The 18,864-nt window shown below is 41.0% G+C and overlaps 1 protein-coding gene across 3 annotated transcripts in view; it reads left to right on the forward strand.

The window, feature by feature from the left end:
* The window catches only part of CCHR11.PART0H12orf4 (chromosome chr11.part0 C12orf4 homolog), a 919,017-nt gene extending 901,891 nt beyond the window's left edge, over window positions 1–17,126 (forward strand). For all 3 annotated transcript variants that reach the window (XM_044087562.1, XM_044087561.1, XM_044087563.1), the window contains one exon: window positions 15,407–17,126. In XM_044087562.1, the coding sequence (XP_043943497.1) occupies window positions 15,407–15,517 (111 nt within the window). In that variant the 3' untranslated portion in view covers window positions 15,518–17,126. The remainder of the gene's footprint in view (window positions 1–15,406) is intronic.
* The last annotated feature ends 1,738 nt before the right edge of the window (window positions 17,127–18,864 follow it).

The following is an 18,864-nucleotide window of genomic DNA, read 5'->3' on the forward strand; positions in this document are numbered from 1 at the left end:
CCGAAGACATTTATAAGCCTAGCCAGAATGTGTTGACTTTCGCCACTCCCTTAGATTAGTTCCCTGTGCCTCTGTCCAGCAGAGCCATTGAATTGATCCCTGGGGAAAACTTTCTGTTTCCCATCCACTCGTCAAGGTTTCTCTTGAAGAGGGTTAGCGAGGAGCTCTGCCTAATGTAGATTGGAATCTTGTTCCAGAGCATGGGAAGTCTCTGGGACAGGAATCTATCCCTCCAGCATGTCCTATTTATTGTTGTGGTGAGGTTTAGATCCCTGGAGCATGTGGCTCGAGGGGATATGGTTTTCTTTAGGTGGAGCATGTCCATCAATTCTGGGTTGGACATGGCCTTGTATGTCAGGCAGAGATCACCTCTGAGTAGGCGATATGCAGCCGAGTACAGCTGGAGTTTCTTCAGTCGAGCTGCATAGGGCATCTGCTTGAGGCCAGTGATCCTCTTGGTGAGGTACTTCTGTGGTCTTTCCAGTTGTTGCAGGTGTCTTGTAAGGTACATCCCAAATGGGGCATTGTACTGTATGATGGGTCTGATGAGTGATGCATAGAGGGGCCCAATGACATCTTTCGATCTGGATGTAAACCCTTTTGTGATTAGGTGGGCCACATAGAAGGATTTTCTATCCACTTTGGCGATGTGATTATCAAAGGAGATGTTACTATGTACTTGGGTCCCCAGATCCCTTATTACATCTTTCGTATTAGGGGGCTACCACATATGTGGTAGTTTGTGGGTACTTTGTTTTATTCAAAGGGGATGACTATGCACTTTTTGGCACTTAGCTTGAGGCCATGGTTTTGACACCAGGTATCTGTCTCAGTGAGACCCTTTTGAAGGATGTCTTTGTCAGCCGGAGAGTCAGTTATAGCCCCTAGTTTGCAGTCATCTGCAAACTTGGTCAGCCATAGTCCTCCTGTGCTTGCCTGTACCTCTGAGAAGTATATACCGAACAGGAGGGGTCCTAGGACTGAGCCCTGGGGAACACCACTTGTAACCGGTTTAGAGTCAGACCTAGCTCCCGCAACTCTTACCATGTGGGTTCTGTCCGTGAGCCAGTTGGCAACCCATCTCATGACGTAGGGGTTTATGTTCAGGCTGGTGAACTTGTCTGTAATACCTGAGTGGGGAATGGTATCAAAGGCCTTTGCAAGGTCTAGGTAGGCTGTGTGGACTACCTTTCCCTCGTCTATAGCCTTGGTAACTGTCTCAAAGAAGTCCACCAGGTTTAGGAGGCATGATCTGCCCTTAACAAAGCTGAACTGGGTAGGGTCCAGTGTTTGGAGGTTTCCAATGTCTCTGTTAATGAGATCCATGATGATGCGCTCCATAGCTTTGCAGACCAAGCTAGTCAGGCTTATACGGCAATAGTTCCCAGGGTCCGTTGTGGCTCCACCTTTGTGGAGTGGAATAACCGTTGCTGTGCGCCACTCTGAGGGCATGTAGCCTGTGGAGAGGCTGAGTTTAAACAGTGTGTTTAGGTGAGAGGTTAGTTCATCTTTGAGCTCGTGTAGGACGCAGCCTGGGATGCCGTCCAGTCCCATTGATGCTGTGTTTTTGGCTTTGGAGAGGGCTATTTTAACCTGTGTGTCTGTGATTTCAGGGGCACTACATTCTTCTGGTATAGTTATGGGCCCTTTTGGGGTGAGAGGGGGGTGAAGTTTGCACTGAACCTGTCTGCCAGGATGTTGGCTATATCGGTCGGTTGAGTGTATTTTGTGCCATTCTGCACTAACTCCGAGCAGATCTGAGAATTGCCACTTAGATTCTTGACATAGCTAAAGAATGCCTTGTGCTTATCTTTGAAGTCCATGGCAATTTTTGTTTCAAAACTAGCCTTGGATGATTTTATGAGGGAACGTAGTTTCTTGCTGATACTGATCAGGGATGTCTTCCCTTCTTGGGATTTTACTCTTTTCTGTACTAGTTTCCTCCTTCTATTGTATAGCTTGTTTGTGGCAGGGGTCCACCAGACTGGTTTTCTTTTCTTGGAGGAGTGAGTCTTGGTTTTGTTTGGGATAGCACGATCCATGCGTTCTTGTAGGTGCCCGTAGAGTGCATTAGTAAAAGATTTTGCAGCTTGGACAGCGTTATCCTTTAGCATGGGGGCTTTGAAACTTTCCACCTCGGTCTTAAGTAAAGTGAAGTTTGCTTTTGAAAAGTTTTTCACAGTGGTTTCTTTGACCGGGGGGTGGTGGCGGAATCTGGATATGCAGAGTGATTAGTTTATGGTCAGATCTAACCAGGGAGGGGTTGACTTCCGGTGTGAAACACCGGTCGCCCATGTTGGTGATGACCAGGTCCAATATGTTGTCACCTCTGGTGGGGGTGTTGACCAGTTGATCCAGGGCATTTGAGTTTATAAATTCTAGGAAATGTTGGGCAAGGGAGTTTGTACTTGAGTAGTTCTCCCAGTTAATGTTTGGGTAATTGAAATCACCAAATACCAGGGTGTTTCGTAGGACCTTTATGTTTCCCAGTGTTTCCAGGAATGTGGAGTGGGGGTCCTGGGACATGGTGGGTGATCTGTAGCAAGCTATAATTTGAATAGCAGTTTTGCCCATTGTTAGTTGCACGGGGATGTTCTCTTTAGCATCGTGCTGTGCCACTAACCTGGAGGTGTGGATATCCTTGATGAATATGGATACTCTCCCGCCTTTTGTATTTCGTTCCGGGTTTTGTGGCTGAAATGTATGGTATGAGTTGTAGCCTGGTAGTGCTGGGGTGCTCTCTGGAGCCTTAAACCAGGTTTCTGTTACTGCACATATATCGATTTTCTCCATACTGAGGAGTGCCTCGAGTGTGTGCATTTTGAGGTTTAGACTTCTGGCATTGAGTAGCATTACCTCAGTTTTTTGTTACTTGTGCTATTTACGGTGGTGGATTTGTCTTTTGAGCCTTGCCTAAAAAAGGCACTATGAGGGTGGCAAGAGCCTAGGCCAGTATTTGAAAGCCTAAGGGTGACATGTGCAAGTCGTCTCTAGCAAAGCAGCGTGGCTTGTCGAGCATGTCATCCCAGGCTGAGAGACACTGGATCCCCTTTGAATGACACCAGAAGCTTAGCCAATTATTGAAATTGATCATTTTTTTCTCTATACCGTGGTATCATTCTTGGTGAGGGCAGGATGCTACTCAGGGTCATACCGGCCTGGGCTACGTGAGCAGAGAGCTCCTCCATGTCTCTTTTCATGTAGTCCAGGGAGGTAAGGCTCAGGTCATTCACACCAACATGGACAATGACAGAGGCATATTTGTACTTGTTCTGGAGTGACCTGAGTGCTTGTGTTATGTGGCGGATCCTGGCACCCGACAAGCAGCTAACAGTGACCTTCTTCTTGTTCAGCCTAGTGAGTGGGACGTCAGTGTGCCTGACTATAGAGTCACCCATTACTAGTGTGTTGGGTATGTTATTTTGCCTTAAGGGCTGTGATTGTGTGGCACACTGGTTTTGTGAAGTGTGTGTTTCATGGATGTTCATCGTGCATACAGCTGCAGTCATAACAGATGGGTTATCCTGCCATCAAGCGGGTCCTCGGTCGGCCAAATTCCAAAGTCTAGGTCCGGCGTCGGATGTCGTCGCTTCTTCCCTGACGTCAGTGCGGCAGGGGTATAAAAGAACCAGCCGATGCCATTTTCTTCAGTCTTTCTTGCCGCGCGGTGCCCGAAGCAGAAGCAGTTCGCAAGTGCCGGTCGGCCAGCTCCTGAGATTACGAATATTTTTCAACCAAAGTCTTCTTGAAAGCTAAGTACCCCGTTGGGGAAACTTTTCTTGCCTCAGACCGATGTCAGACAAAGTTAATAATTGCATTTCATGTGGGAAGCAAATACCGCATAAGGATTTCCATTCCTTCTGCATTCCTTGCTTAGGCCCAGACCACGACGTCTCGGCCTGTCGTTTTTGTGCTAGATTCAACAAACGCACTATTAAGCGTCGGGCAGAGTTCGCCCAACACTATTTTGGTAAAAAATTTAATTACGTTATGTCGTCGGATACTCCGACTCCAGTTTTGAGTAAAAGATGCAAAGATAAGGACTGACATACGAGGTCCGCGACTTCTACCGACACCACGCTAAAGCCGGCTACAGGTGCTCCGGTTCTCAGCGAGGCGCCTACGCAGCCCCTGGGTACCGATGACACTTCTTTAACGGTGTCTTCTGTGCCCGAGGTCGCAGGCTCCTCGGCCCCCACCCCGATTACAGATACCGACGCCACTCTTGGCGGGGAAACTCAGAGTTTAGACAGGCCTGCCACCTCTCAAGGTGTCTTCAGGCCTTCTTCTTCTTTTTCCATTAAGGCTTTCACAAAATCTAAAGCAGCCATGCAAACTAAAAGACAAGCTCCACAAAGCCCCTCTCAAGGCCCCATGTCTAAAAAACAGATGCTCAAAATGGCTGAGGATTTGATTACTCTTATCAGGGGTTCTCAACCCCCCTCGGACAAAAGGCCCAGAGTGGAGGAAGACTACCCTTCCTCGGACCAGGCCTCCATTACCTCAGAACATTCTGAAGACCAGGAATATTCATACTCCCCTTTTGAAGATTCTGATGTGGAGGAGTCCATTCCCTCTGTCTCCCCCCCTGAGGACTATTCTTTTGGGGAAACCTTGCATACCTTGAGGGAACACTTCCACTGGGAAGGCCAATATTTTTCAGATTCCAAGAAAAGGCTCAGGGATTTTCTCTTGCTCCCTCAGCACAGGCCTCTGGCTATCCCTCCTGTCTTAGACATACTAGATGATGTGTATTCAGAGGCCAGCCTTAACCCAGATTCTTTACCACCAGCTCCAGTTAAGCCTGACAGGTATTACCGGGTTCCTGATTCACACCAATTCCTATACAAAAGCCATGCTGCTGACCCAGAAACTATTTCACAGGGTCCCAAGGGAATTAAGGCCTCTACTGCCAAAAATCCATTACCTTCAGAGAGAGATTCCAGAGCTTTAGAAAGGTGGGGGAAAAAGGTATACACCTCGGCCACTTTAACCATGAGGGCATTAAACTGTCAGTTCCATATGTTAAAGTATCAACAGTTTTTGTTATCTCAGTTGAAAAGCAAAATGTCACAACCTGAACAACCAGACTTGAAGGAGTTGCAGGATTTGTTGCATAGTGCTGAGCAAGTGGGTAAACATACCTTGCAATGTGGTTTTGATGCTTTAGAGGCCTCATGTAGAGCTGCTGTTACAGGGTCTGTCATACGTAGACATGCTTGGCTCAAAGAGCAAACCTTACCAGATCATGTCAAAACTAAATTACTAGATGCACCTCTTCAAAAAGATGTATTGTTTGGTGTTAAAGCTGAGGAGGTATTAAAGAAAATGGAGGAAAAGGCAAGATCAATGCAAACAGTGAAAGATTTCCTACAGGTACAACCTCCACATTTCAGTAGAAACTGGCCTTCAAAAAATTGGTCCTTTCCAGCCACGGACAGACCTCAAAGAGGTAGATACAGGCGCCCGAGGGGTAGAGGGCAATCTCAAGGATCATTTAGAGCCAGACAATGGCAAGCACCTACACCAAGAGGTGGAGAGGATAGATCACAGCCATTCAGAAAGCAGACACAATGACTTTCCCTTTGCATGCCAAGCAAAGCTCTAATGGCAGCACCTTTAGGCAGAAAACTGGCATTATTTTCGAAAAATTGGCATATTGTCACAAAAGACAAATGGATCCTGGACATTATAGACAGAGGCTACAGATTCCACTTACACACCCTTCCAAAAATGAGAGGCATGCCAAACCTTCCACAAAATCAAAGGGCAGAGGCACAAAAACAAATTTCAGCTCTCATGGACATGAAAGCTATTCAAGAGGTACCTGCACAAGAACAGGGTGAATGTTTTTATTCCAGACTATTCCTGGTACCAAGGAAGGACAAAGATTGGAGACCTATTTTGGACCTATCCATCCTAAACACATATTTACTCGTACCAAAATTCAAGATGCTCACATTACAGCAGCTTCTTCCCATGCTGGGCAAGGAGTCTTGGCTGGTAACATTGGACCTCAAGGAGGCATACCTGCATGTCCCTATCAGACAAGATTGCAGAAGATACCTCAGATTTCTTGCAGGTTCAACCCATTATCAATTCTCTGCATTGCCCTTTGGCTTATCTACTGCTCCCAGAGTGTTCATGAAATGCCTGGCATCAGTAATTGCCTTCTGCAGACTTCAAGGGATACAAATATACCCATATTTGGACGACTGCCTGATCCAAGCGGACAGCAAGCACATACTTCTGAAACACCTGGCGTTTGTAATAAAGTTGTTGAACTTTCTGGGATACACAGTCAACAAAAAGAAATCAAAACTAATACCCTCTCAAGCAATAATTTTCCTGGGTGCCAGCTTGAATACAAACACCCAGATGGCCTACCTCACGCCAGAGAAACAAGGGCAACTATCTCAATACTTCAGAAAAATGGCAACCTTCACCAGGCTGACTGCAAGGAAAATCCTGCAGGCTCTGGGATTCATGGCATCTTGCATCCTGCTAATCCCATGTGCAAAGCTGCATATGAGGAAACTTCAATGGTACCTAAAAAACTTATGGTCTCAACACAGCCACAGTTTGGAAACAATTATACCACTCATTCCATGTCTCCAAAAGGAATTTCTGTGGTGGGCTCAAGCATGCCAAAGAAACATAGGTCTCCCATTCTGCTTGCTTCAAGCAAATCAAATCATCACAACAGATGCCTCGGACTACGCCTGGGGGGGCACACATGACAGATCAGTGCATTCAGGGCAAATGATCCCAAAAAGAAAAGCACCTACACATCAATCAAAAGGAAATGCTAGCAGTAAAAAATGCTATTATGGCTTTCAAAGACCTACTGCATCCAGGCCAGCTATTGATAAGGACAGACAACACCACAGTGATGTGGTACATAAACAAACAGGGGGGAACTCATTCATATCCCCTGTGCAGGCTAGCCATGTCTCTTTGGAACACGGCTCTGGAATTACAAATCCAACTTCAAGCACAATTCCTGCCAGGCAAGAAACACATGCTGGCAGACAACCTAAGCAGAAATATGACAGATCCACACGAATGGAAGTTGCATCCTCAAGTTTTTGCAAAGATAAATTCAAGCATGGGGAAGGCCAGATATAGATCTCTTTGCTACCCACAGAAATTACCAATTGAAAAAATTCTGCTCAAGGACCTATCATCCACAGGCCTGGAAAGTGGACGCACTTTCTTTCAGTTGGACAACATTGACAGTTTATGCCTTTCCACCTCTTCCTCTGCTGCGCAAAGTTCTATTAAAAGCCAGAGCAGACAGACCAAAGATGATTCTCATTGCTCCAAACTGGCCAAGACAACACTGGTACCCACTCCTGAGGAGCCTGATGCATTCCCCACCATGGATCCTGCCTCTAATGCCTCTTCTGTTGACCCAGCACAACTTCAAAACTCTTCACAGTCAGCTGAAAACACTCAATCTAGCCGCATGGAGGATTCCTTGATTTCCCAACAGACCCTCCTCTCCAAGGAGGTGCAGGATGTCATTTTGGAGGCCAGAAGGCCTTCTACTAGAAAAGCCTACTCCGCCAAATGGAAACGGTTTTGTGCCTGGAATCAGAAAAAGGGACAGAATCCTGGGATACTGAATTTACCTCAAATATTACAGTACCTAGCTGAGATGCTAAACAGTGGACTTTCATTCTCCTCCATCAAAATCCATGCTTCAGCCATTTCTGCACAATACAACACTGATCCTCCTTTATTCTCTCATCCTCTCTTAAGACAGTTCCTCAGAGGGGCTAAGAATATAAACCCCCCAAGGAAGCAACCAGTACCTGCTTGGGACCTCAATTTCATTTTAGAAAAACTGACCCTGCTTCCATTTGAGCCAGCTGCTTCAACAGAACTGCAATATTTGTCATGGAAAACAGCCTTCCTTCTGGCTATCACCTCAGCACGCAGGGTTTCGGAACTACAAGCCCGCATGGCTGTGCAACCTTTCATCATTTTCCATCAGGACAGAGTTTCCTTACGAAACAACCCTTCCTTTATGCCAAAGGTAGTATCCAGTGTAGCCTTGAATCAGGCTACCCACTTACCTACTTTTTATCCTAATCCACAAAACAAAGGGGAGAGACTACTACATTCCTTGGACATTCACAGACAGCTTCATTATTATTTGGACAGGACAAAGCCATTCAGAAAATCAGAGCAACTCTTTGTGTCCTATGCTACAGGTGCTCAAGGAAAGGCTATTTCCAAACAGACAATCTCAAAATGGATAGCCCACTGCATATGCTTTTGTTATTCATTTCATGGTAAAACTGTACCTACAAGCATCAGATCTCACTCCACAAGGGCCACAGCTACCTCTGCAGCTTTCCTCAGGGGGGTTCCTACCAAGGATATTTTGGAAGCAGCCACTTGGAGTTCTGTGCATACTTTCTCCAAGCACTATCACCTACCATTATACTCTAAATCTAGAGCGGGCTTTGCCACAGCAGTCTTGCAGGGCATCCTTGCTCTTCCTAGTTCCACTTAGTGCCTGCCACCCCTTATTTAGCTTTGGGATTCTACCCATCTGTTATGACTGCAGCTGTATGCACGATGAACATAGTACAGTTTTGTACCTACCATAAATGTAGATGTTCGAGTGCTAATACAGCTGCAGTCCAGGTTTCCCTCCCTCCTTCCCCTCTTGGGACAGGCCTAATGACAAACACCTCCTCATACAACCTGATTGGGGTATTCTTTTATGGTGTATTTGCTTGCAACTACTGTTTTTTGATTATATTGCATTGCATTATTACATAAATTTATGTTTTGCCTTCCTTCTGGGGGCACCTGACATCTGGGGCAAGAAAAACTGAAGAAAATGGCGTTGGCTGGTTCTTTTATACCCCTGCCACACTGACGTCAGGGAAGAAGCGACGACATCCGACGCCAGACCTAGACTTTGGAATTCGGCCGACCGAGGACCCGCCTGACGGCAGGATAACCCATCTGTTATGACTGCAGCTGTATTAGCACTCGAACATCTACATTTATGGTAGGTACAAAACTGTACTTTTGTGTTGGGGGTGAAGGTTGCTTGGATGTCTGCTTTGGAGGTCTCTGTTGCTTCTGCAGAATTTTATTTAGAGCCTCCGAGTATGTTTTTGTGTATTTATGTGTGTTTTTTGCTGGTGCTGGTTTCATAGGTCTATGTGAGACTGGTGGTGTGATGCAAGTAATTCCCTTCTCCTCTTGACTGCCTGGTCCAGTCTTGGGTTGAGAGAGCTTAGCTTCCAGTTTGGCTGTATAATTGCATCTCTCGCATGTATTAGTGTTTAGTGGAAGGAGGAGAGGGTTGTCTGTGTACATGAGGCAATTGTAACATTGCCTCAAAATGCCCAGATTCACCAGTTGGACTGGAGAGTACACCTGAAACTGCCCTTTGGACATGCCTGGATAGGTACAGTGAACTGTTTTACTGATTGGCTTCTCTACAGTATAGGGGGGAATCTAGTGCTAAGGTTTATTAGTGCTTGCTATGAGTTTTGAGCAAGTGCCGGTATGAAAAGTGAATGGTTTGAGTGCTTAAGTTGAAAGTTTGTCTAGTTCCAATGGAAAAATTGAAGAGTAAACTTTGTGGAGCCGGGAACAGTTATACCCTAGCTAACCTGCGCTGCCCGGCACGTAAAACCTTGCAAATGCGGGTTTTATAGCAGGGAAATGAAAGAGATAGAAATTAGCCCAAAATGGCCAATAAACTAATAATTTCTTGGTTGAAACCACTCCTCCAGGGACAGATAGGCTGCTCAAAGCTCCCCCTCTCACAGTGAACAGAGAAAATTCCTTCTATCCAAGTAAGGTATGGGCAAAAACAGAAACTTGTAACACAGCCCTGAATTCAGCACTAACCTGAAAACTGAACTGTACTAGCTTAGAAAGGCGGGAAAACAAGTTTTTTTTTTTTTTTTCAGAAAATAAAGCAGATACAATCAAAAAAGCACTTTAAATGCACAGAAATGGCTATCACACTTGAGTGTGTAGCCTACAACAGTTAAACAGGTAATTTAAACACAAAAATGACTTTGTTAAAGTGCAGGCAGTAAAATAAGTACAATATGTAGCTGAAACAAGCTTTTTAAATCACAGAAACTCTAGAAAATCGGCATTTTAGGTGGAATTAGCTAAAGGCAGCAAGAAAATGCAGAAAAATTATACTTAATCACTCCAAAGTCTCTATTTTGTATCTCTGCTGTTGTAGAACTCTGCAGGGCACCAGGCAGGAGCTTGCTGAGCTGTATTATTTGTTGACCAGGTTAATACCACCAAGGTTAGTAGCCTCTTTTTACGGTAAACTCTTGCTGGTATTTATACTACTAAGAGAAATTTAACCAGGGCATCGGGGAACTTCTCCCTACTCTTTTTGATAGCTCAGATGGATGTAAAAGATCTCAGAGCTCTTACCATCAATGCAGGCAGATGAGGCCTGTGTTTAACATCTCATCTGAAGGATGACATACTCAGGAATACAGCACCCTCCTTATACTGCACTGCAGTGTTAGCAAGCCATCTACATGTTGTAGGAGTAGAACACACAGCCTTCTGCACCAAAGGCAAGTATGCTCCCTATTGCACTACTAATACTGCTTTCAAATTTTATAGCACAAACACCGATGGCTATTTGCTAAACATAACAGTTTCTCATTAAAAGCAGACTTAGCATGAGCAACAGTTAACTTCTTTTCCCTTGAAGCTGACATTCATTGAAAATGCAGCATTAAAGCTAACATAGTTGGTGTAGAGGATTAAGGCTCTTGTCTCCTGTAGCCAAGGTACAGGATTTGAGCCTGAGCAAGTTAATTAACCAACCTGCCCTTTCTATCCAGAGCATTTTAGACACCCACACACCTCTGCAGGTTAAAGGCTTTTTTTCCCCAAATGCTGCTCCAGTAAAGCAGTAAGATGCAGGTATCAACACTGCTAGTTAAATTAATAAGGTTCCAGATTCCATGTTCTGAAAGTCAGAGCTTCTACCCCATGTATTATACCTGCAAGTCTCACACATTTCTTTGGGTACATCTGTTTTGTAAATCAGTAAGATTCATGCATGCAAATGTAACAGAGAGAGAGAGAGAGAGAAAGGAAAAAAGTAATGTAGGAAAAAAGTTTGCATCTTTTTTTTAATTATTGTTGTAGCCGCCATCACCCCCCCCCCCCAAACCAGCCCTAGGCAGCTGCCTAGGTCACCTAGTGCTGAATGTGGCTCTGGGTGGCATACTTTATATGAAAGTAGCTAAAGACAGCCAAGGCAAGTTGAAAGAATGTTATTACATGCCATGGATTCTTTTTTGCTTTTCTTTTTTTTGTATGTCATTTTTGTCCCCACACCTGCTGAATATCAAGCTTTCTCAATTCATGAAACAAATAAAGAACTTGTGTCACAGGATCAAAAATGGATTTAATGTAGAGCTTTCTTTCACAATAAGTAAATTCATCAGATAAAACATCCCTAAAACTCAGTGCCTAAATAACTTAGCACAAATTAACCATGTGGTTCGCCTTAAATCATTGGCTTTCCTTTTTAAAATAGGTTTGATTAACAGGTATTCATTTAAACCAGGCCATACATTTGTATAACATTAAAACTGTCAAAAAAGTTTCATATTTAACAGGCTATTTTTCCAATCACTACTCCTAAAATCCTTAAAAACCTTCTCCAAAATGAAAAATGTATTTTTTTTAAAACCATTACATACAACCGAATGTTTGAATAAAATGTTATTTTTAATCAGCATTCTGATAGAATTATAGTACTCATACATTCTTTTATTTAGTTTACGTTCAGTTTTTCCAGTATAAAATGCTGGACAAGCCAAACAAAGGGCAACATAAACAACTCCAGCAGTATTGCAAGAAACTTTACCAGCACAGGGAATTACTCTTGAAAAATGATAAATAACCACATTAGCCCTTCTAAAATATAATGCCATTAATTACATGAGCCACATTTTATTTATGTATCCCTGGGTTTTTCATTATTACTAAACCCTTTATGTTAAGATGAATTACCCAAATTATGTAAGGCTTTAAAAACAAATCTAGGTGAACTCACTGTCTTATCCCAGTTTGAAGTGATTCTACCCAATTTTTTTTTATAAATAATAGCACATACTTTTGTAGAATAAATAAAATGGTGTAAGACCACACAGGCAGGAAATTCAACAGAGTTACTACCACTGTTGGTATTAAGAAATGTCTTCTCTAAAATAAGAGCATGATTCTCATATCTGTAATTTGAAATAAACAATATCAGTTCATCCAGGAAAGTTTCAGGGTAATTTCTAGATAAAAACATAGATTTCAAAATGTGAAATTGTTGTATAAAAATGCCATCATCCAGTATCAACATAGACAAATGAAAATATGACCTTTCATAATCCTCTTATTTTGTGCAACAGAGTGAGCACTATTAGATTGTAAACAATTATTTAAGAATGTCTTTTTCTTAAAAAATATTCAACTCATAATGGTGTTTCTCAAAGTTCTTATACAAATAAACATCAAGGAATGAACTAATCTGTTTGTCCACTTGAAATGTGAGATCAAGAAATGTTGTGGTAGATTTTAAAAAGTTCAAAAAAATCCATAAGGGAGTCATAATAACCACTCTATATAATAAATCTGTCATCCAAAAAACATAGTACAATTTAAAAAAATGAACTCTACTTACTATTCAGAACAAAATAATATTCCCAGTAACATAAAACCAGTTTAACAAATGTGGCAGCACAAGCAGTCCCCATGGCATCACCCAGAACCTGCTTAAAATATTCATGTTCAAAAGTAAAAAAATATATATTTTTTAGAACCATTTCCAATATTAAACAAGTGGTACTAATAAATCTCATTGATATGTAAGAGATATTTGAAACCGGTTCCCTAAGCCATTTTACCCCAAATCCTGTGGAATAACAATATAGAGTGCTTTGACATCCCCATTTACAAGGATGTCATCTTCACAAAATACATCCTCCCTGATTCTGTACAATAAATCCCAAAAGTCCTTTAGAACAGTTGCAAAATTACCCACAACAGGTTTAATTTCCTGATCTAGAAAAATGGTCAAAAGTTAAATTTTTGATCCATTACTTGATGTTATAGGTTTCTTGGAAGGGTTTGATGGGTTTTTGTGAATTTTAGTTCTACCAAACATGGTTGGTACAGAAGGTTTATTAATAAGTAAGAATTCATAATTACTCATACTAAAATCACCAGCATTCAGTAGTTCTCTAAGAACCAGATCAATACATGAGCAAGATTGATGAACCTTATTTAAACTTACCACTTGATACACTGAATTATTCAGTATAAGACTGAACATTCTCCAGGTGTAATCAACCATATCCATACCCCCCCCCCCTCCACCACACCTGTATCTGATTTCATAACATGTAAATTGGTATCACCAGATAGTTCACGTAAAGTCTGCTGTTCAACTTTTGAAAGATTATAAAATTTATTCAAAGCAGGCCCATTAATCAACATCATGTATATCCTTACTACAGAATGTTTTAAGCAAATCCAAATGTGAATGTAAAACAAGATCCCACTTGCATCAGTGAGACAACTTGGGAATCAAATCCACAGAATTGGTAGAACTTCTGCCTGTAAGAGATTAATTCAATTTCTTGAGAAACATATTCATCTCAATGATAATATCTACATAATTCAGTCTGCGAGAAGGAATAATGTAAAACTGTTTTTAAAAACTTACAAATGAACATCACTAACAACAGTGCTACTAAAATTATAAACTTTGAAGTCTGACTCAGCAGAGCACTGTCTGTAATCAGTGAAGTCACAAATACAATAAAGTGAAAAACACTAGCATCAAAATCTATCCTTGTGGAATGAAACACAGTTTCACTTATATTTACATCTTGTAGTTGCCTCAATGCAAATTTGCCTTGTTCACCTACCTGGCCAAGTGTTTCAGTGGCTGTTCCTCAAGAAAAGAACACAAATCCGTAGAAACAATTCTCTCATCAGCACCAATAAAATCAACTTCATCACCACCATGTATGGTTTTATCTGGTGACAAGGAGTTATTACCATGATTTTTTGAAAGGACATATACCTTGGCTTGATTAGATTCATTTGGTCATAATTTCTTCTTCTTAGGCCTAACAGATTGGACATGCTTCTGTGTTTTCAGAAATCATCATTGTAACTGCTTTTATTGTAATCAAACAATAAATCACTTTTAATGTGTCTGGTGCCTGTCCAATTCTGTAGTCTCTGCATGTAATTTGTCCAAAATAGTATTGTTATGCTTAATCAAAATACCCAGGTATTGCGTACTTGAGTGTTGAAAAATTCAGTTAATTCTTTATGCAAAGGATAACCAGATATATTATTGGGAAACTTAATCCACTCAACATAGTGTCTCTGCCTCTCAAATCATGCTCAGCCCATTCATTCCTCTATGTGACTGACTATATCCCAGTATCATGGGGGGTGAACCATTGAGGGGTATAATCTTACAGTCCACCATGAGGGTTGCTTATGTCGTTGCCAGCATCCTAGTAGCTAAGGGTATTTTTTTCATTAGGCCTAACCACACTGCTAGGCACAAGGATGAGCTACCTTTGTCACTGCAAGGACCCATTAAGCCTTCTCCAGGTGAGTGCATGCTTCCATGCATTCATTATTTTAGGGTATTTCCAAGCTGCGTCTTGGTGAGCTGAAAGCCCACACCCCCAGTATACTCTTACCTTATTGATTAGAGGATGGGTGGTCTTGCTTGTGCTTCTACACAAATAATAATGTATCTATTCTTGTTTCTGATGGGAACAGTTGTTCAGATCCTCCACCTTTTATCCGGAGAAATTAATCATCTTGGCATAATGAAGTTTGTGGCCCTCTAACTTCCTGACTTTATAAAAAGTATGGTTGCATGCCTTTCTTATAAGAGTAGGGATATTCAGACAGCAGTAAGGGTTCAGCTGCTTGTCATACAAAGCAGAATTAAAGTGTTGTCATGCCGTCTTACAACCAAAGGATGGATATTGTTCACTCCACTGATAAATTATATATTTTATGTCCAAATTATACATGTAATAGGGGCAGATGAAACAGAGGTAATACTGATGAATTGTACAAAAATGTACATATATGATAATATTAGTTACAGACTCTTTTCAATAATATAATCAGTAAACTATAATTCTGCCAGTGATGCTGCACTGTGATTGGATAGGTAGCACATCTGTATGGTATAATGCCTGTTTAAGTGAAAGAAATCAGTCAATGTGGTTTAATGATTGAACACCCAACACAGTAGTTTCATTAAAGCTTTAGAAGTAGAACTGTTACAGTCAAACTGCTGATAAAAGTTCCACTCTGAAAACTAAAAGCATTATCTTTCTTACAGAATATTTCAGAAGAAATGTTTTATCAGCTCAGCAACATGCTTCCTCAAATCTTCCGATTGTCTTCCCCTTTGACCTTGACATCCAAGCGTGATTCTCTGAAGCAGCAGTGAAGAACTGACAGTGTGCCACATTTGACTGTGAAATGTTACAGAGCTCTTCCTTCCCTCTCACATTAGTACAGGGATTATGTTCATAAGCTAGTGACAACCTAGACTTTTTTGCTAAAAGGAGCACTTGACCACTGTTAATACTCAATGAGGTTTCGTTGTAATCAGCAGCATATTTCTTTACTGTGATATGAGAGAAGGAATGCATTTTAAAGATATGCAGTGTTTCACAGAATCTTTTTCATACATCCTCATTGCTTTGCCATTTCCACTTTGCAGACATTAGAAACTCAAATGAGAACTCCCAAAAGATTCACCTATGGAACTGAATTCTAGTGAAAGTAAGCACTTTACTGGAGGAACAGTGAAGGACACATAGTTTTCATGAGTATTTTCCTTTTTTTTCTTCATGGAGCTAGAGTTGATGTTGTAGGCTGTAGGTATGAAGTATATGGCTTATGCTTCTGTGAGTGCAAGAACTTCAGTTCACCACAGGACTTGTCTTATTGTAGTCCTTTTTCTAGCCCACAGCTGGGATATGCTGAAATTTTTAACATGCTTTCTAGCATGACCACATTTATGCTAGCTCCAAATTTGATCTGGTGCTTGGAGCATTCACATGGAAACAATCTGATCATCCACTGAACTTTGAACATTGGGGAAAAAAGTGTAATATATCAAAAACTCATTCACTTCTTTGTAGCAGGAATGGTCATATAAGAGTGTTAAATTTCCGTTTGATATGGGACTGCATGCATCAGTGTTATTCGTTAACAAACATAGATGCTGTTCATGGCTCTGGATCATGAAATAAGTAGTTATATATTACTTTATCTAGTCTTGCTGTTGTGCTTTGCAACAGGAATCCTTTAATTGAGCAATACAATTGACAAAACTGTCCTTAGCATATTTAATAGCTTTGTCAGTTGTAGCATTAACTGTTTGTCCCCTGATAATACTTAGGCAGCTAATATAAAAATACCAAATACAGCTTTTTATAACACATTTGTATACAAAGTTTGTCAAAGTATTTTGCATTGTGAGGCAGAGGTAGACAACACCTGACACCAGTGCCAGAGTGCAGTGCTTGATCACATTTTGTTTGGCACTCCATTAGGGACCTATAGAGGGATGAATCCTGATTAGTGATATCATGTATTTTATTTTTATTCATTTTTTTCTTAATTTTATGACAGGATTTCTTGGAAGCTGAGTGGGAAGACCTGTATATCTTCTACCACCTCCTAGTACACAGATAGGTACAGATTGGTGGGACACTCAAAAAGTACTAATTGTGGATGTAAAGTGAGTTTCTCAGGATATTGCAGTGATTTAGTGCTGAGATACATACCTGGCTTTCCACAGCCATCACTGTTTGCTTGTAGCTGTCATGGGAATCAAATTGTTTGTGAAAGTTTTTATGTGTAGCCGTCAGTGCTATAATTTATTGAAATTACATGTTGTTGTGCACTTTTTCAGGCAGTTAGCTCCGTCACATTTTGGCTTGACATGGAAATAACTGATTCATCGTTATAGCCCACCTCCTGTACTCTTTGGCTAAAAGGTTTGAGGAAGATTTGAGAAATCAATGAAATTAATCCATAATTTACAATGTTTTGTCTTTCATTTTTTTGCCTTTATTTTTTTTTAAGTATATTGCATGAAAACCATTTTGAAACTATCTGAATATTGTGAAATAAGTGCTGGTGTGCTGATGATGATTGAGAATTGTGGCTACACATTTATCTCCCTCAGTTAAGAGGAATGACAGATTTTAAAGTATTGACACTTGCAGCTTTTAATATATTGTAGTGTATGGAGCACCGTGATTACACTCCAAAATCAGAAAAAAGATAAATCTGTTACGTGTTACTGTATCATGAGACCCGACTGTAACAGCACTTTCAAAGGTGTGAAACAGATCTTACATACCCCCTAAACATTCTGGTCTCACAGAAGTGATGTTCCTTTGGTCCCTGAATCTCTTTTCTTGTACATCTGCTGCAGTTTACAGACATTAGTCTGTAAGTAACGTATTTAAATTAGGGAGGTATTTAAAAGCTGTCCCTGACTTTTTCCTTACTCCCGGTATATGACAGCACTTGATAAGTGGTGGTTTTCAAAGCTGGTAAACACATCTTGTTTTTTTTTTTTTTTTTTCTTCATTAACTGATAGTACATGGAGTAGATAAAACTCCATGCACTACAAAGAGTTATGATCTGGTCTCAACAGTCATAACCCTTTATTATGTGTTCTTGACATGGATGCAAAGATTCACCTCTCAAGCGTCACTCTAGGTGAATTTCTTGGCATCCATGTCTCAAACACATAATATCATGGTCGCAATCGGAGACCTGTTCATAACCCTATATGTTTCACACTTGTGAATGTGGACTGTACAGTACACAAAGGTAGTACCTCTGAGTTCATAATATCTAGAGAAAGGCACAAAAGCTATCACATTTGTGAAGATAACCTAGATCATTCTTAGTTGGGACCATTAGTTTCACTCAGTCTGGGCAAAGGATATCATCTGTGTTCGTGAGGATTTTTGTATCCTTTGTTCCAGGTCCTGGGTGAAGAGAATATAAACTTCAGTACACTATTCAGTGTTACTGAGAAATGTTGATTATGCTCTCAGTAAGTAGAGGATGCTTCTTATTCTTATTCGATTGCACAGGTTGGAGAAATGCACTGAAAGGTACAAAGAGAGAAATAGACAAATGAAAGTTTAAATCATTTGTGAAAATAAAATTAATTAACAGTAATTCATACAACTTAGATATGAATTAAAGGATTTTGACAATCTTTATTGTAGGATCAAAATGTCTAGATATTTGTATTAGGTTTTATCCAACTAAGTATGTGTGCCTCTGCATATTAACTGTCTTAGTCTCCCATAACCTGTCATTTATTGTTACTGCTGATGTAATTAATTATGAGAAGTGTACAGGTGCTGATGTTGTTTAGTTTTTGTCTAAACACTTTCCAGATAGTTCTATGTGCTTAATCGTTATCTTTAGTAGAAATTCTACATACTAAAATTATTATGTAAAGTCAGTAATAGCATGAAAAAGTACCTATGGTATAATTTATTGGTTATGTTATTTGGTGAATTGTCATGAAGTATATTCCAGCATCTGAGATGTTTGCAGACATGTACCAAAATTGCAGATGTCCTTTCAACATGTAACAAGAATATAAAAAAATAGTAAAGATAATATCTCCTATATGTGTGTGTGTCAGGGGGTTGGGTCCCCTCTTACCCCCTCCCCCCCCCACTTAAAATAACAGAATGAAATATGAAATCTGTGTTTGGATGTTAATGGGACACCAGCCACCCCCCCCC

This window comes from Protopterus annectens, chromosome 11.part0 (assembly GCF_019279795.1).
Source record: "Protopterus annectens isolate FY-2018-M chromosome 11.part0, PAN1.0, whole genome shotgun sequence".
In the NCBI taxonomy this organism is placed as follows: Eukaryota; Metazoa; Chordata; order Ceratodontiformes; family Protopteridae; genus Protopterus; species Protopterus annectens.